Below are 19783 nucleotides of genomic sequence, written 5' to 3'. Positions count from 1 at the left end.
GTCCGCGTGTGTGGCTTAGGAGGGTTCCACGGGCTATAATACAACCCTCGGGGATTTCGCGTTAATGAAAGGGGGGTAAGCGATGTTGCTTCTATCTGCTTTAGACTCTCCGTAACGGGCTGACATCATCATCATCCGGCTGTTTCTGCCGGGCAATGAATGTGGAGGCCCCACATCACCATGAGAGCCACGTTCCGGGATCCATTCATCCGCTGGTTGACGCTGCCCCCTTGTGGTAACTGCTGGAAATTGGCTTCAGAAGTTGCGAAGTAAATCTGTACCAACTTTATTCTGTCCGGAAAATTTCTGAAAATCAATTTTTTTGTATAGTTTAACACGTAGGCTTTCTTGATCAATATCCAAAATCACGTTTTTTTAATGCTCCAACGTACCTATGGATCGGTCAGAGGTGGGTCTCCAGTGGGCTTTTCATTGTCTTCAATAATATTTCAGAAAATACAATTGTTTTTTTATAATTCTTTAGATAATTAGAACAAATACATCCATTAAGCAATTCAACTTTACGAACCTTACAGTACCCTTGCTTCGGAAAATCCTGGACGGTTTCTGTACTTTAAAAAAACATCATAGATATTTGGTGTATATGTAGTGACATATGACGTCACTACCGTGTTGGGTCTGTACACACGTGACGTCACTACTATGTCGGGTCGGTATGAATGACGACACTGCTGTGTTGGAGGCTGTTAACGAGTGCCACAGGAATCGTGTCAGGCCGTTGCACTCTGAATGAACTCGACCGGGACAAGGTGGGGGCCAGTAGCCCCAGAGGGACCTTGGGGGTCACGTGGTCGGGGAGCAGAGCCTTCTCGGGGGTTCGAGAAGGTGGGCGTGGCCTGGGTGTGGCCGGCCACACCGAGGCGCATATAAGCGGGCTCTGCACGCAAAGCGGAGCTGTTCGTGTCCGGGATGAAGATGCCTCATGAAGACAGAAACCTCAAGTCGTCGTGGCCATACAGAAGCCCTCCTGGCTTGGCCACGTTGAGTAGTGCCCGAGTGTTAGCGAGATTAGGACGGTGGTCACCACCTTATATATAGTGTGTGTAAATTTCGATTTAAAGCTTTCGTGACTGCAGGGATTCATCTTCTTGGTTCTTTCGGTAAAGTCACGTAGAAGGGAAATAATAAAATAATAATAAATACATTTTATTATATTACTTTATATTATTTGATCATGTTTTATTTTTATTATTTTATTATTTCCCTTCTACGTGACTTTATAGTGTGTGTGTTACAGTTGTTTTGCAGTTGTGTTAAAGTGTTGCCTCCATACGAGTGTGTGCGCCTCTGTCGATCCATTACATATATGTTACTCTACACTTCTACTGGAAATTATTAAAGCTCAGCCTAGTGTGCATAATAATCCAAATAAATTAAGGAAAGCGATTGGAACATTGAAGCACATGTAAGCTGTGCGCAAAGGGGCATTTAAACGACATGAATGTCATTAAAATAAATGACCACAAAGGCCCAAAGTAGATGCTGAGAGATTAACCAACGATAAGGTACTTTGGACAGGGCGTGCATGCTGGATGTTCAAATACTGCCGAGGAAGCATCAGCTGCGATGGGCCAGAAACGTAATGAGAATGTCAGACGATCGCATTCCAAAGGAACTCATTATTGGCGAACTCTACCAAGGCAGCCGTTCAAAAGGTTGTCTGGCCCCTTCTTCGTTGGAAAGACACCCTACAAAAAACCACACACGCGCGCGCTATTGCACCGTGGTTTCCCTGTCCCTGGTTGGCAGGAAGCAGTGCAGCAGAAGAGAAGCAGTACACATGGGGCTCGGACGCCTGGATCGGGATGCAACTTTAATGTATATACTTTATTGTTTTAAGGGGCGCCACGGTGGTGAGATATTTCTTCCTCGTCTGGTATGTATGCAGGGAGGTCTCGGGGTTCGATCCAGACCCTGACGCCTGCTGTATGTTTGGAGTTTTCGTGTTCTCCCCGTGGCCGCATGGATTTTTTCTCCGGGTTCTCCGGTTTTCCCCTCCATATTTAGAAACGTGCATTGAGATTATTTAGATGTGATAAATGAACCTGATGGCGGGACCCCGGGGTCCCGAATAAGTCAAAATCGTAATTAATTCATTTATTTTTGGTGACTCCGTCCCACCGCGCACATAAACGCCGCGACCCACCTGGCGCAGATCATTCTAATGTCATGTCCAAGGGGCCGTCCATAAATGACGTCACGCGATTTTGGACGATTTTTTTACCCCCCCCCCCCCTTCGTCACACGGCGTCACAAATAATCAGCCCCCCCTCAAATATGACGTCACAAAGCTCTGCCCCCCCCCCCCAAATATAAAACATGCTTCAAATCGCTTTAAACTATGGGAAAATGTCAAAACTGGGTGGTTTTTAACTTTTGCCGACAAAACTGGATCCCAAATGTCAAAACTGGGTGCACCCTGGGTGGCCAAAAACTTGAGTTTTGGACACTCAGGGTGCACCCAGTTTTGACATTTGTCAAATACACTTGATAATTGTATACTAGCACAATGTGCCAGCACCCCATTCATCCAAACACTTGGTATTTGTATACTGGCACACTGTGCCAGCACCCCATTCATCTAAACACGTGGTATTAGTATGCTGGCACAGTGTGCCAGCACCATATAACTACACACACTTGATATTTGTACGCTGGCACAGTGTGCCAGCACCCCAACGACCAACATTTCAAGCTACGGCTCGGACTCGGAAGTGAGCTCGGGGCGGGCTTGCGACCAGGCGGGCGCACTGCCACTTTGCTCACATTCGAATGGCAACCCTCCACCCCAAGAAGACTTTTACCACGCGCCGCGAGGCCATCCACGGCATCCAAGACTTTGCTTTGCAACAAGGCAAGCGCGCGGTCCTTGACCTCAAGCGAAGCGGCGGACGGCACGTTGCCATCGTCTGCTCTAGTTCAACACCTTGTTCCTTCAAGGTGAAGCTGACGAAGCTCACGGGGGAACGACGCGGCTTCCACGTCTCGGCGCTGTGCACGGATCACCACGGCTGCACGGGCACTACCAAGATCACGCAGCGCCAAGTGGAGGCGAACACGACAGCCCGTTCGGCCTTTCGCGCCAACCCCCGTACCTCCGCACCGACTGTCATTGCCCAGGTCGCCGACGTTGCTCGCGTCATTGTCCCGACCCGGATGATGTACCGCGCCAAGGACACGTGCATCGCGGCGAACGAGAGTGCGGCCCATGCAGGCTTCGAGTTCATCAACTCGCTGGTGGAGACGTTCGGCAAGCTCAAAGCGACGACCTGCAGTGTGCGAGAAGACGCGGGCATCTTCTGGGGTGCGTTCATCTGCAACCCGATCGCACGCTCGTTGCAGCCAAGTCTTCAACGCGTCGTCGGCATCGACGGGTCGCACATGAAGGCGCGCGCCTACAATGGAACCATGCTCGTCCTCGTTGGGCGCGACGGCAACAACCGCAACGTCCTTCTCGCCGTGGCGCTGGTGCCGTCCGAGACGGCAGCGGCCTACGACTGGTTTCTCAACTGCTGCACGACCAACGACATCGAGCTCGACGGCACGCCGGTCTTCTGCGATCGTGGCACGGGCATCCTAGCCTCCGACTGGAAGGACCTCATGCTCATCCACTGCACGCGGCATTTGATCTGCAACGGCGTGGACAACATCGGCTCCGCGTTCACGCCCGACCTCCAAGGCATCATCTACGATGCCCAAGGGTGCGCCTCCGAGGCCGCGTTCCGCAGCTCCTTGGGCTGCTTGGGCGTAGCTCTGCCTGCGGCGGCCACGTACTACAACAAGATCGACCCCCACACGTGGGCGCTCTACCCGCACCTGCACACGACGCCATTGTACGGCTGGCGCACGACGAACTTTGTGGAGTCCACGAACAGCGAGGCCCTGCCGGCTCGCGAGATGGACCCCTTCCACTTCCTCATGCACCACATGGAAGACATGATGACGACGGCCTTTGCCCACCGCAGCGACGCCGAGAAGTGGGCCGCTCAAGGGCGTGTCATTACGCCGTACGCTCAAGGACTCATCGACGCTCAGCAGACGTTGGCCCCGAGGTACAAGGTCTACGAGAGTACCTCGACGCGTGCATACGTAAAGGATCCAGACGCCTACGCCTCTGCCAAGCGCCGAGTCGATCTCAGCTCTCGGTCGTGCACGTGCGGGTACATGAAGCAGATGGGCTTGCCGTGTCGGCACTACATTCGTGCCCTCATGGCGTTTGGGCGGATGCCCGAGCTCTACGACGCATGTGCGGTGTGTTACCAAGTCTCTGCCATCAACACGACATGGACCTCGGTTGCCGGTATCGAGCTGCCCATTGCCGAGGAGCTGCAACGCGACAACACCATGATGCCACCTCCTCGTCAGAAGAAGGCTGGCCGCCCGAAGAAGCGTCGGATTCGCAACCGTGGCAAAGGTGGCCCATTGGGCCTCACGCGGTGCTCCTTCTGTCGCGCCAAGGGCCACAACAAGCACTCTTGCCCGTCGAAGTAGTTATATATATGTAACAAACATGTTTTGTTCTAAGTGTGCAGCACCATACTTCTCGACGCAAACACTATCTACCGTTGTTCTACTGTAGTAGGTGTAGCATGCAAGCTGGCACACTGTACCAGTATACAAATGGCAAGTTCGTGTATGTTCGCGAGCTGAAAGTGTTACTGTAGTTGCAAGCTGGCACACTGTGCCAGTATACATATGGCAAGTAAGTGTTACTGTAGTAGCGAGCTGGCACACTGTGCCAGTATGCAAACGGGAAGTTTGTGGTGCAAGGTATGGAACATGAGCCACGAGAAACATCATTTGGAATGCTCTAAATCTGTGGCGACATATGGATGAATAACGCAAGGACCTAAACGTGTACAAAATGATACATTAAATCGTACACCTTCTTCACCCAGTTTTGACATTTGTCCACATTGAACATCACCCAGTTTTGTCATATCAAAAAGCACCACCCTGTTTTGCCTGTCGTTTTCCAAGACCACCCAGTTTTGACATTTGGGATCCAGTTTTGTCGGCAAAAGTTAAAAACCACCCAGTTTTGACATTTTCCCTTAAACTATTGTCATTGTAGTGCGTATTTAATGTGGCGCTGCACTCTGATGTTGTAGGATAAAACATTTATTAAAAAGTCTATTTAATTAAGTAGAACGTGTTGTCTATATTTATTTAAAGTTGCTCATTTTGATGTGACGTCACATTTCTCACCCCCCCCCCCTGACGTCATTTATGGATGGCCCCCAAGCGCAGCAGCGAAGACGAATGCGCAGAAGAAACAACACTTTGAAACGTTGATTAGCGCATCGTGTAAAGCTCGTCGAGAGGAATAGATTGCCGTATCGTTCGCCTTCAACAGACATACAATGACGTCGCAACGCAGTTTATGCGAGAGCCGGGGGCTTATGGGACCCCGGGGTCCCGCCATAAGGTTCAAATTTAATGTCCAAATGAAAAAGCCACTTTTTTAGCTATCATTTGTGGCCAGGTCGCTTCTGAAAAATAAGTTAATACCTCAGTGGGCTTTGCCTGGTAGGATGGGGATGGTTTAGTTTTATTTTGTATGTGTTTGGGTGATTTGTATACTTTTCTGGATTTTAAGCTTTCGTGACTGCAGGAATCCATACTATTTGGTTCTTTCGGTAAAGTCACGTAGGTAGAAAATAAAATCATTGTTTGCCTTTCTTCTACCTTGCACTACTATCGTGTTTTGTACTGTTTGTTGTTGTAACGTTCTTACCCGCCCCTACTGGACATCTGTGAAAAAGAGCTTTATAGCTCATCGAATTCCTCCAGTATAAATAAATATTCTAATTCTTAAAAAATTATTCCATCGAGAGGTTAAACAAAAAAATAAAAATGGTTGTGATCTGCACGATGCCTAAACCCTATTGGTCTGGCAAATGCTTACACCCAGAGATAAAACCTCCATATGTCTCTGGTTCTGTGTTTTATCTCTCTCTCAAATTTAGCATTCTCAGGAAGAACGTAATCAACCAGGTAGGGTGTTGACTGTTATGTTATCCGACTCTCTGTTGTATTACATTACATTTCTAAGTATACTAGATTTGTGTTTCTATTTCATTTATACCTGATGTTGATTGCTTGTGTTGCAATGGAAACGTCGTATGCTAGTATTTAATTTATTATTTTATATTTATACGTGACTTTACCGAAAGAACCAAAGAGTAATTCCTGCAGTCTCGAAAGCTCCAAATTAAGTTTGATAAAACCTCCATGCTGCCAACAAGCCCCATCTAGAGGCAAAAAAACCTTTGTTCTGGCAAGCGATCGTCATTGGAGGTTAAAAACCTCTGGTCTGGTAAGGCGGGCGGGGGGCGTGGTCAGCCCCACGTGGTGTGCCACTCCAGAACCATGGCGGCGAACACGGTGAGTGCTGTAACGTTACTCTGATGTTCGTCCCCCCTTTTTGCTAATGTTGAACTTTCTTCTTGTGTTTTTTTTATCTGGTCACCGCCGCACGTAAACATTCTTTACAAGCGACACTTTAAATTGGCCCTGTCCGATAATGTGGCGCGCTTGCGTGGTGCGGAGCGGTCAAGGAGGAACGGAGCGCGTTGTTTGATACTGTACTGTACTGTACTCGCACACGTGTGTTCAGCTAGAAGTGCGGACATGCGTGTGCGGGGACTGGGGCGTTTATTTAGTTCATGTTAGTGATTCATTGATGGGCAGAGGTGGCGGTAGCAGTCCACGTGCAGTCAATCCACTGCGGAATGAAGGCCTCCACGCCGTTGCAGGCAGTGAAGGCTTATTTTAACCATACTTCACCGCTCCGGTCAGTGCGTGTTGTTGACGGTGGAGTTGGGGGAGGGGGGTACGATACAATAATGATATTGTGCCACCCTGCTCTTTACTTATCCCGCACCTCCCATAAGCATGGTTGGTAGCGTAAGGTGCGAAAGAAGTTATGAATATATACCCACAACGCCTACTGCACATGTTTTACGCATGTTGGTCGCCCATCCACACTGCCCAGGCCCAAAGTTGCTTGGTTTCCGAGTTGTGGCGATAACCGGGCCAATTCTGTGTGTCGTGTGGTCAAAGGCTCGTCTAGCACAGTGCTGTAAATTGTTAGGTTGTGTTCTTATTGCAGTGAAAACATCGGCCATGAGGAGTCCAGTTCACTCACGTTACCGACTTGCCTATATTGAAAGATGAGATTTCCCAGTTAAACACGCCAAAGTTTGCGTGTGTTTGGAACCGTTAGACCAGCGTTAGCCCAACGTTGAATGTGTGTGTGTATGGGTTCTTATGCAGTCTGTGATGAACGCGTGGAATTTTCATTTTTGTGTCCAGACATATCCAGACAAGGACGTCAAGGAGGCCTTAAGCCTCTTGAATTCGCTGAAGGAGCAGGTAAATGATTGTAAAGAGCACTAGAGAGTGTCCAACAATTATCAAGACTGCTACAATCACAACACCTGTCTCTATGTTACATCACGAGAAGCCCACTGAGATTGACTGTTTCATTTACAGGGGAAACCAAAGTTTACACCATTGGAACCTCATTTGCCAGTTCAAAATATGATAATTGTTTTTTTACCCTTCTATCTGGCAACAAAACTGACACCTTTTTTACAAGGAGTCATGTTTGCATAGACATGAATATATACCCACAACGCCTACTGCACATGTTTTACACATGTTGGTAAAAAAAGGTGTCAGTCTTGTTGCCAGATAGAAGGGTAAAAAACCAATTATCGAAACCAAAGTTGTTATGTTAGTGGGCTTATTTGTGGGCAGCAGAGGTCCGTGCAGAAACATATTTTGTTGTACGGTACTATCCATCCACGTGTGTGTGCCCCGCCTTCAAGTCCAGCTTCAACTTGTTTGGTTTTGTCATTTTGGTGACCCAGGTCACTCTTGCAAGTAAGACTCTTAATCCTGGTCTCTTGAATTCTCAACCTGGATAAACAATATGAACTTTACTTGAACCCGCACGACCCACGTGGCATGGGGAGGCCCTCACCCAGCAGTAGATTGACTAAACTTGTTGCACATTACATTTGTACTTTAGTTATGTTAATGGTTTGGAAGCTGTAATTCCACAAATTCTGTTCACGGTAGGCATCTTGACATGTGGTAAAAGCGAAGATGACCACAATTATAAAGTGTATTAAGGTTATTCTTAATTGATGTTGATGATATTGCATAAGCAAAATGGATGGCGTACACTCTCCACGTGACACAACCAGGTAATACAGTTGTCATGTGAACAAACCTTCCAGTGTATTACCGCTTCAGCACACCGATATATTGGAGAGGAATCCATAACATTTGGGTACCCAATTGTTAAATGTGGAGGAGGGTGTATAACATTTCAATGACGCGATCTGACCCAAAAATAAATTGGAAATCATTGTTTGCAAAATCCTATGTGTTATATTTATTCATAGTTTGCATTTTTAGAATTGTTATTCTAATCCATGATGCTCTTAATTTCAGGTGACCAGTGTTACATCGCACGTTCAAGGGCTTTGGAATAAATGCACGAGTGAAGATTTTGACATGGCCAAGGTACGTTACTGCCAGGCATTTTTACTCTACTGTCGTCTCGTTGTTTCTTTAAACGCTTGTGAACGTGCTTGGGATATATTGCCATTGTTGCTAACCCAAAACGAACTTCAAAAAGTCACAAAGGTCACTAGAATGACCTAAAGTCAATTATGCCTGCCGATTTAACAAATATTACACAGTTAACTGTTATAGGATTGCCAATATTTAACTGGAATTGCCCCTAAATCTGCATTATTTACTTGTCCCAGAAAGTAGCTCAATTTCTCACTAAAGTCACCTGGACAAAAACATTTTTATTCGGGAACCTCAAAGAGTCACTCTTACTAGAGAATTGCTGATCTGATTTGGCAACACTGATCTTGGTTGACACTTGCCTGTGAATCCACATACAGGGGCTGAGTTTATTGGACGTTAAGAACCATATGCTGCTCACCTACCTGATGGACCTGACTTTCGTGATGCTTAAGAAAGTGGAAGGACAGACGTTGGTAAATGAGCCGGCGATCTTCCGCTTGGTGGAAGTGAGAACTGTGAGTAATTGTTTATTTTTTGCATTACCTCGAGCCATGCTTCGTGATTATTAATGGTGTTCTCGGTATATACAGATGTATCTCAAAACATTTTATGAACACTGTATAGAATTGTATGTATAAGAATGGAAATAGTTTGTATGTTGCACATCATCATCATCTTAGTTTGTTCTTCCCCCACACCTCCGATTAGCATGGTTGGATACATTTGGTGCGAGAAGTTCAACATGCATACATTTGCGTAACCCATGCAGCCACTGGAGATTACTACATATACCATATTTATTAACCACAGTGGCAATAAGCCGGTATTCTTGAAGCTTCACAACTTCGAATCCTGATAATTGATTGAATATCGAGGGTGCGGAGATTAACCATTACATGTTCAGTGACTGTAACAACACTTGCGTAAAGAACATGATTGTATGTATGTTAAACGTATTTTGCACCATACGTAGCCAACCGTGCTAATTGCAGGTGTCAGCAATGTTTACCTCCATCCTGAAGCAATGACAAATGGTAAATTCCAAAGGCTTGTTTCAAGAGGAGGACGTTTTCCCTGTAGGTGCTGGAGAAGATGCGTCCTGTAGAACAGAAGCTACGCTACCAGATTGACAAGCTGGTGAAGACCACACTCACTGGCAGCATGGGTAAGCTTGGACGGTTGTTGGTTTTGAACTTCACAAAATGAAACCACCATGTGTGTTTATGTACATAGTTTCGTAATAATAATCATCATCATCCCTTAATCATGGGGTAAACATTTTTATGATCTGCACAATGCATACCACTAATGTCCTTGACACTTTTCATCATCCTTCTGCTCCTTGGCTGACTTCCCTTCGACTGGGCCCTGCTACATGATTTTGGAAAGTCCCCCTTGTCTTTCGATTGACTCGTTCAAACCATTATTGCAGCTTCTTTCGCTTTGTTTATGCCAGTAAGTTATATGCATTATAAAGAGCATTGTGTGTTTAGTGGGGTTTAAGAAAATGTGTGCTTTTAATGTAAGACACTCCTGGACTGTTTGCCAATAGCTGTTTGCGAATGAGAAACGAGACTTTGAAATGACGGTCAGGTGCCATGTCGCAGTGCTTTGATGATGCCGCCACATTGGTGTATTAAGACGTGTGACATTTATAGCACTGTAACGGGGAGTGCCTTACCATCGAAGCTTTAACCAGGGATGCATTTGCACATCTGTAAGAAAAGAGCGAATTATTTTTTGCTTGGCAGCCATATAAAATTCCGTATTTGTATATGAGAATTTAGTGTTGTTTATTTTATGCCATTTGAGGCTTTTTTGGTGGCATTTGCAACTTAGCCATCCTCCAGGTTGTCATGTTATATGTATTTGCACATTATTGGAACCTCATTTGCCAGTAAAAAATATGATAATTGGTTTTTTACCCTTCCATCTGGCAACAAAACTGACACCTTTTTTACAAGGAGTCATGTTTGCATAGACCACAATACCTGCAGTCATAATGCAATTGTCAGGATTCAGCGTTGTCAAGCTGTTTTGCACATTGTTCCACTTTTTTGTAGGAGAGAATAACCCACTGAGATTCAAGCCCAACCCTGACAACATGGTTAGCAAGGTAAGCACGAAACAGCCTTGCATTCTGCATTTTAAGAACTTGTGCTGTAATGCTTTGCAGATTGCATATTTCTGAGTGAATTCTCACTTTCACGGATTTAAGTAAAGTAATTGTGGAGCTGATAAGGGCAGTAGGAACCATATGAGGTATGTGGTGGCTATGTGCGAGTTTTGCATATTAACGAGTTCCTAAATGTATACTTAGTCCCTATTCGTGACCTACCGGACTCCAGTATTTACGAGTGGACGTAGTACCAGATCACCGACACCGGGGAGGTGCGTGTAGAATTTTACATTTGAATGATGACAGTGAAAAAAGTATATTTCTGCATTATACTTGATACGTACTTGCAGTCGACTCATTTATACATTTTGGTATAAAAGTTTACTGAGTTCCATTTAAAAAAAACGTGAATGCAATCGGGGAAAGTATTGCAGCGAGTGCTGCCCAGTGCTAAAATGGACATCTGTGAAAAAGATTATCAATCACATGCATCTCCCGGTAGTCACCCACCTGAATTTTTGAGCATCACCACCACCTCCATCATTATCAAATCATCACCAGTAAATGTAATTTAAAAAACACATTGGTCTTTATATAGTATTTATTGCGGTCATTGTTATTAAACATTTACAATTCCCCCCCATGTTCACTTGTACCAGGAATGTAACCCCATTTTTCCCATTGGAACAAAGTTTCTGCATTTGCGAATTCTTAATTCCTGATTGTTTTCAAGAATCTAACCCTCGTGGATAGAGAGGGTTTACTGTATATTGACTGATGAGGGTAATATGGAAAGAAAGGTATGATAGGATTGAGGTAAAGAAATATCACATTATACCCTTCCTCCCTTTCCCTCGTTCTGTTGGGTATGTGCTTTGTGACAGTTGGGTGATGAGAATGATGAAGACAGTGAACAAGACGAGAAGACAACGAAGGAAGATCAGAAGAAACAAAATAGATATGTCCCGCCGCAGATTGCAGCAATGCCCTACAGTAAGATATAGATGCCTGCTCATTGTGTTTCCCGCATCTCCGATTAGCGCGGTTGGCTACGCACGGTTCGAAAGAAGTTCAACATACATACATGCACAGGAGGGAATTGTGCTTCGTCTTACCTTAATGAGGTTTATATAGCGCCTTTACCAAGGTGCTTTACAGCAATTATACATTTTTACTTAACTTTCGTGACAGCAGGAATTCATATTCTTTGGTTCTTTCGGTAAAGTCACGTAGATAGAATACTTATAAAAAAGAAAGTGAATTAAAAAAACACTAATGTAGACTAGCCTGGTTCTAAATCGGAGTGAGTGTACTGGCAGTCTATAATGTAGACTGTAGCCTGGTTCTTAACCTCGGTGAGTGTACTGGCAGTCTATAATGTAGACTGTGGCCTGGTTCTAACCTGAATAAAATAAAAATCAACTAAAGCAAAAACCACGACGTTTCGATCGCAACACAAGCGGTCGTCATCAGGAAAATTGGGGGGGGGGGGGGTTAGCCTCTAAAGGCAAACTGTTTATAAAGGTTTAGAGATGGGCGTAGCCCAAGTGTGTGTTTTTTATATTCACTTAATTTGTATTCTATCTACGTGACTTTACCGAAAGAACCAAAGAATATAGCAATTATAAAATTGTACATTGCATGATAATAGTTTGAAATGAAGAATTGGGTTATTGGACGTAGTTGTGTAGTTTTGATTCAGTAAAACAAGAGGGATTGATAAGGAAGGAGGGTTGGGATCGGCCTGGTCGTAGTTGGCGGGTGGACAATACTGGGGGGCAGAAAAGTGTATTTGGCTTTTGGGCCATTGAGGCGTAAACATTTCCCTGACGTCTCCTTGCGGTGGTCTTTCCACATCTGCCCTTTCATCGTTGCTTTAATATTACTATGTTTAATCCTCTGGTTGGCATCGTCTGGCTTCTGAATTGGTTCGGTTGAGCCTGGGGTATGTTTTCTGCACTCCAGTCCTTGCAACTCCCCAAGCATTACTACAGTTGACCGTGATTACCAAGTGCATGCAGTGGACCGTTGGGGGCATTACGAGGAATGGAGTTGGGACACATTATGGTTGGCCATTACATGCCTCTGTCAGCGATTGTGGTTTATAATGCTACAACCATACCTCAAGATATTGGCAATCTTGGACTCAAACTATGAACTCAATAACTGCTCAACTGATGCCATTGTTTACTCATGATCAAAACGATGAGCAACCATCGCTCAAACCCCTTTGCACATGGCATCCTTGAGATCCCGGGTGTGCTTTCATTTGACAAAACAAGGTTTCCATATGGCCGTAGATGGGTCTGTCCGTCTATCCGTTCATGCTCATGTGTGTGTTTCTTTGCGTCCGCAGACCAGGATGACACGGAGGCGGACCGGCAGCGGAAGCGCTTGGAGGATGCGCGGCGGCGTGCGCTGAGCAGCTCTGTGATTCGTGAGCTGCACGAGGAGTACTCGGAGGCGCCTGAGGAGATCCGCGACGGATACAACATGCACCGCATGCGCCACAGCCGTGAGGACCAGCACAGGTGCCCAGAGCCCCATTGGGGGTTGTTGCTCAGATATATTTGACTATACGTTTCCACATGATAAGCCACTTCTTTGCACTTTCATTTGTGGCAAGGTCACATATGAAAAAGCTATTTCACTCAGTGACCGTTACCTGGTAATTTCGTATTTTTTTAAAGAGTAATTTTTTTATATGAATGCATATGTACAGCAATTTTTTTCCCATCTTCTGTTGGATAAAGGCATCTCTATGCTGGGTGAGTCATGAGGGTTATTAACATTATTCCACTTTGGTGGTCATTGAGGATTTGTGAAGGTGGGGAACATAGAAGAACAATACAGCAGTGGATTCTGCTGCATTGCCTCCTGCTTCCCATCACGTAGCCATGCAGGCCTATGATAACCAGTATATAAGGTCGTGTCTCTTGGGACTTCTCTTCACTTGATGCAGCAATTTTGCTGTGACGGTTTCACCTGAAGACGGAAGCTTGTGTTGCCTCCGAAACGTCGTCATTTAATTTATTTGTTTTCTTTTTTAACCTACGTGACTTTACCGAAAAAACCAAAGACCATGATAAACTGTTTGCCATTAGTTGGCACCTGTCCACACACTACCTAGACTCAAACCTGCTTTGCTTAGCTGCTGCACTTTAACGAGATTAGATGAAGGTGGGTGCACTTTGTTGTACTCAGCTGTAGGGAGCAGCATTAGGTTGCCAAACGGACAAAAAATGAGCATGTTACATGCACTCGTTGGCTTGTGGCCGGATCTACGGCATTACATTATTACTGCTTGCTGTGCTTATTTGAGTTTTCATTTTCTTATATCAAAAGGGAAGTGAACAGCTAAAGTACACATCTATATGCAGAGTTGTTTTGAGAGTTGCGGGGATTGCAGTTGTTTTGGGCCCTGTTTTAATTGGGCTGCCTCTTCAGGCCCTGTTCCTTTCTCCTCACGCCCTGCCCCCTTCTCTTTAAGCCACGCTCCCTTTCTCATAGGATCCTGAACCAGCGACAGCTGCCAGTACACTGCAAAAAATATGCTTGAGTGCATTATATTCAGATAAACAATAACAACAAAAAACTAGAATCAATTGCATGGGCATGATATGCTCAGGGTTATGAAAAACCGTGAGTTCAGTGGAAATCCTTGACGTATGGGGTAGTGGTGGGGGTTGTAGAAGGGGGAGGGGGGGGGCGTGTCCCTGCCGAACAATGGAAGTGGTGGGTTGGGGACAGTAGGTAAGTGGTGGGGCAGCATCACGACGGCAACCAAAATTTATTTCAGAACACTGCAATAATATATTGCTGCAACTTGAAATCTGAACCTCCGTAGCTTTTATGCATACATCAGGCTACCTAGCTGTGTTGGATAAACAGGCCGCACCTTGCTAATAAGACTTCATGACGTAAAAACTTATCAAACGTTGCCATGCTTTAACACCAACAAGAACCATATACCAATTAATTAAAAGGAAGTGTTTTCATTGACAAAACCGATATCTTTGCCTAACTGCCTTTATGTTTGCATGTAATTCATATACAGGAAAACCCCTGTGAAACGTAAGGGATGCGTTAATGAGAAAGTGAACTCTTAATTTCCCATATACAATGTTAAAGTCGGGGGTTGCATTCCTAGCTGATATTTCTGGAAAAAACGAGTGACTGAATGTAATGAAGTATACAAAAATGCACATGAGTATACGTTAACATACATTTTAATAAACAATGTATTCAAATTATTAGATAAAACTTACCAGATATGGTTGAAAAGCTATGCTGATTTTTATCTTCAATCCAGACACGTAAAAGTCTTTCCATAGTTTCTGTAGTTCCACAACTGCTATGCAAGTTATTTTAATGGCACTTAAAGGGAAGCACATTCTAGAATTTTTACCACATTAACTTGAATAGTTTTCCCCGAGGCCATGGGTAGGCAAAAAATGTAGGCACCTTCAAAGCTTTTAAAATGTGTAATTTTACCTTTAGATTAATACATAATTCACTGCATTTTGCACTCATCTTTGGAAGCCCTTTGTATTTTTTATATAAACTGTCACCTTATACTGGAGTCTTTACCTAACACTTGCACAATGATGGAGGCTGAGCACGTGGGTTGAGGGAATTTCGACGGTACCCACTATACATGTATATGTAGAGCGACGCATTACGCGACTACTTATAGCAGGGAATTCCGGTATTTATTCATTGTGGCATTGTACTTTTCAAACACAGATTTGTTTTGTATGGGTTTTGTCTATAATACAATTTGCATTTGAATAGCGACAATATGATTGCATCTGGACATGTACAGAAATGGCATCTTGATTTCATAAAGAGCAAGGTAGCCGTTGGAAGAGAAATTCAGGTGAGTCTGGAATTGAATCAGGGCCAGGAAGCCAACAGCACAGATGACTGGGAGAAGGGAGTTCCATGCTATGGGAGAATGAAAATGCATAGGATAACAAGGAAAATGAGTGACCTCTCACTGAGTGAATGTTAACTGGGAGCCTCTACAGAAATCCTGCATATTTACGAGGTCAAATATTTTAATAAGTTCATTATAGTAAAATATAGGCTGGTGCACTCCATTGTGTTGTCATGAGTGTTCCCATTCCCAGCCTCAATTGCCTTGACAGCGTTGATTTGGAATACTGTGGAATCAGAAGTTGGTGGGGAGCCACAGAGATGGAGGATTAATGACCGTTTTTCACTGTGCGCACGCAGAAAGGAGTATGAGGAGGCGATGATGGTACGTCTCAACGTGCCCAAAAAGGAGCAGCAGAAGAGAAAGCGCGCCTTGGCCATGACATCGCAGCTGGACTCACTCACACACTTTGGTGACATCAGTGCGCTGACCAGAGATGGAACGCTGGGGGAGGACGAAGTAGGTGGTGGTTGGTCAATGGATTGGTACACACGAATTATTTAAAAGTTACGGGCAGAGCCAAAGGGAAATGCAGTGTGGGATGAGGTGTTGTGCTGCTGGTTTGTAAATTCTTTTTTCAAATCAGCGCATGAGTGCATGTTGGGGCTCTGTTCAGTAATTTTTAGGCATGAAGTAAATGTAAAATGGATGGAGTTTTCACTGGAACTGCTGCGTAGCAAGTTTGTTGTAATCCCTCAAGTTAAATCTGATTTGTGTACTTTTTAGGATGAGAGGCCTCACAAGAAAAAGAAGAAAGTACTTAAAAAGAAGGGAAAGAAAGGTAAATGTTGTGACGTTAATGACTGATCATTAAGATAAAATAAACTCATTGCTTGCATGAGAAGCGCACATTAGTAAGCGCACTGCTCTGAACCTGACAACCTGAGTTGAATTCCATGCCATGGCTAATATCTGTTGAGTGATGTCTTTACTTGTCCTTGACAATTGACCCTCGCCAACCTTTATTAAAAAGATGGTCAAACAACCCACATAACCAGTACAGTGTGGGGGAGGGGGCTTCATCCAGAAGTAGAATGACGAGTTGTATATTAGAACTGTAACCCCATTGCACGGTATTTTTCATAATATTTCAAACCTAATCTGTGAAAATGTGTTTTAATTACATGGTTGTTTTGCAGGTTTCCGGCGGAGGCACTGAAGGGGAAGTTATTTGGAAATTTGCATTTTCACATCCAGAAATCTCCGACCACACGTTTTTTTGTACAAAAAATGTGCTGTTAAGACTTAAATAAAGGTTTTGAGACTCCAGTTAGGGGCCATCCATTTAGTATGTACGCAAAAATCTGTCAACGTGACCCCCTCCCCCCCTCCCTGTACGCACGCATACTTTTGACACCCCCCCCCCACCTGCGTACATACGCTTGACGCACATAGAACGGCCGATATTTAATCCACGCAGAAACGATCAATGATTAATGATATTAACGTGTTGAAGCAAACAGTCCACCACCAGCTGCATTATTATTATCAAGGCTTCGCCCTCCAGTTTTGATTTGTGACACAACGTTTTTTAGGTGACGGCTACCCATTGTTAGATGCCATTTTAAAAAGTAGTTTTCTTTCAACCTAACATTAAATTAAATTATTGATTTGCTTATGTTTGTCAAGACACTAACGAAAGTAACAATTTTTCGTTTGTCTGGAATTGTGTTTTATGTACAAGAAAAAGTTTGAGAATAAACCAATATGAAAATAACTATCTTTGAGAGCCATGGTTTTTTGGATAATACAATAAACCCTCAATTTGCGAGGTGTTACATTCTTTAAAACGATGACTGCAATAAATAATACATTATAAATAACAATGAGGTGTTTTTTCTTACCTTTAACAATAATTATTAAGTAGATCAATTAAAAATGTGTATTTTTATATTACCTTTGATTTGACGACTAAGGTTGGTGTTGATGGGGGGAGATGCAATGAGAGGAAAATGGTCCCTGCTAGCATGATGCTTGCGAGCCATGATTAAAGGGAATTAACAAGCGTACTCATGAAGTAAAAATGCAGAATTGTCGAGTTAAGAGGAGCTGCAAGATAGTAACCTATTCGTGGCACACGGGATTACTGCGAGACTTGAGGACAAAGCGGGCAGCCTAGGTGATGTGCCTAATCTTCGCAGACAGTTTCAAATTAAACTTTCTGCGCTCACCTCCCGGTGTTGGTGGTCTGGCACACACTCGAGAATACGGTTAGTCCTCTGGTTACTAACTTAATTCGTTCCTGAGATCCGTTCATAAGTCGGAACAATGCACTATTTAAATGTACATAAGGTAAGTGTTATGAAATGTTGCGGTTCAACAAAAAGGGAAGCATTGTTAAATTCAAGAAGAAATATTGTACATTAGCATGTAACACTGTAAAAAAGACTAGTAAATAAAATATAGTAACAAAAAACGTTTATTACTGGTAGGAACCTGGTTACACCAGCCCATGGGATTATTGTGTCCGTCGTGCAGGGAGGGGCTTGGTGGGGTGGGGCTGGGTGGGGTGGGGCTAGGTGGGGAGGGGCTGGTCACCCCGTGGTGCCCTTATAAAACTCAACGTTTAACCAACTCACGCCGGCTTGTGCCCGCCCTCACAGTCGGGCATATTTGCGGAATACACCACGCCGCCGTTGACCCTGGCCATTGACCGAGCAACCAAACGTTCCTACCAGCTCCCTCCGCAGGAATGTGTTTTCACTTACATTGAGTCATGCTAGCTTGTCGTCGGAAGGGGGGCAATGAGTCAACACAATTGCAGACACCCCAACGACAACGATCCCTCGTGTATCCTTAACAGGCTGTCGGGGCAAGTGCTGTTAGTGAGCAGCGCCTATGAAGGCCGTCACGGCACACGAGGCGGTGAGTGGCCAGTGCCACGCTTGGCTGCCTTTGCCTCCCCAATAGCGATGTTTACGAACTGCACCACGTATTCATTTGAGGCTAAGTCGACATAGGGGACGCCCAGGTCCCATTCAGATAATCGTCACTGGTGTTGATCGTGATCGGGAATTCCACTTTGGTCGCCAGTTTGGTAGCACAGCGCGCTCATCGTTGTGCTACCACTGCCCCCACACGTGTACACACAAACACAAAAAACCCATATAGCCTTAAACTGTCAGGGCAAGAGCTGTTAGCAAACAGCACACATGAAGGCCGGAATGGCACACGAGGAGGTGGGTGGCCAGCGCCACGCCCGGTTGCCTTTGTCTCCCCGGTGGTGATGTTTACACACCACACCAGATACAGTCCTGGTGTTGGCCGTGAGCAAGAATCGAACTCGCGTTGCTGCTTTCGTACAGCTGCGCGCTAACCGCTACACTACCGCTCCCCACGTCCGCGCGCGCACACCAACACCAATAACCCACCAATAACTCGCCACGAAGTGACTGTGACATCACCACGGTGCCTGTGCCAGGTCAGGTGCCCTTTGAGGCCACGTGGAGTGTCGAAGGCTTGCTGACAGGAGGACACTGGACAGATCCAGCGAGTGCCATGGATTGGCTCACTGAGATGACTGGCAGATGCACCAGCTGTGCCAACTTGCTGTGTTTAGTCTCCCGGCGCTCTGCTCATTGTTGTGAGCATCGCTCCTCTGCCCTTTGTTGTTGCTGGAGGGCGACTGCCTCCAACTGCCCAGTAGCATCCTCCACGAACCTCCTCCATAGAGGCCAATCTTGACACCGCTGGTACCAGTCATCGGCAAGTCCACTCAGCTGTACATCCTCCCGTACCGCATCAGTCCATGTCTTCTCCAGCCCATGTCGTGGCCAGTTTTCCCTTCTATGCGGCCCAACAGAAGCTGCTTGGGCATGCGGTGGCTGGGCATGCGGGCTACATGACCCAGCCAACGCAGCCTTGCCTGCTGGAGCTCACTGATGGGAATGTGTCCAGATATTTCAAGGATTTGTGAGCTCCGTACACAATCCAGCCCGGTTAAACCCAGGATGGATTGGAGGCATGCCACCCTGAATGTTTCTAACCGGCGCAAATGTCCCATTAGAGGGGTCCACGTTTCACAAGCATAGAGAAAGGAAGGAATGATTGTGGCCGAAAAGACCCGAAGTTTCGTGTGGAGCGACAGGCCAGGTAGCTTCCACACAACATTGCGCAGCCGATGAAAAGATAATGCCGCCCGACAGAGTCGG

General features: G+C 45.3%; 1 protein-coding gene across 3 annotated transcripts; it reads left to right on the top strand.

Moving 5' to 3' along the window:
• Window positions 1-176: 176 nt before the first annotated feature.
• Window positions 177-17408, top strand: NGDN (neuroguidin). 3 transcript variants are annotated; one of them, XM_078868710.1, is made up of 11 exons: window positions 177-235; window positions 7339-7398; window positions 8488-8559; window positions 8952-9089; window positions 9655-9739; window positions 10638-10690; window positions 11578-11686; window positions 13050-13224; window positions 15932-16091; window positions 16359-16413; window positions 16772-17405. In XM_078868710.1, the coding sequence occupies exons 3-11, from the start codon at window positions 8551-8553 to the stop codon at window positions 16789-16791; spliced, it is 804 nt and encodes a 267-aa protein (XP_078724836.1). In that variant the 5' UTR covers window positions 177-235; window positions 7339-7398; window positions 8488-8550; the 3' UTR covers window positions 16792-17405. The 3 variants fall into 3 exon arrangements, with proteins under 3 accessions (XP_078724836.1, XP_078724834.1, XP_078724835.1); XM_078868708.1 differs by lacking the exon at window positions 177-235 and adding an exon at window positions 6350-6408 and having other exon boundaries at window positions 16772-17408; XM_078868709.1 differs by lacking the exon at window positions 177-235 and adding an exon at window positions 6399-6412.
• Window positions 17409-19783: the final 2375 nt, after the last annotated feature.

The sequence above is a fragment of the Lampetra fluviatilis genome, chromosome 26, assembly GCF_964198595.1.
Source record: "Lampetra fluviatilis chromosome 26, kcLamFluv1.1, whole genome shotgun sequence".
NCBI classification, from domain to species: domain Eukaryota; kingdom Metazoa; phylum Chordata; class Hyperoartia; order Petromyzontiformes; family Petromyzontidae; genus Lampetra; species Lampetra fluviatilis.
This window is presented reverse-complemented; position numbering and strand designations above follow the sequence as displayed.

Excerpts from the sequence above, each read along its gene's own strand:
- NGDN (XM_078868708.1), top strand. Across the intron at positions 8,560-8,951 it reads AAGATTTTGACATGGCCAAG|GGGCTGAGTTTATTGGACGT; the intron begins GTACGTTACTGC and ends ATCCACATACAG. Across the intron at positions 9,090-9,654 it reads GCTTGGTGGAAGTGAGAACT|GTGCTGGAGAAGATGCGTCC; the intron begins GTGAGTAATTGT and ends TTTTCCCTGTAG.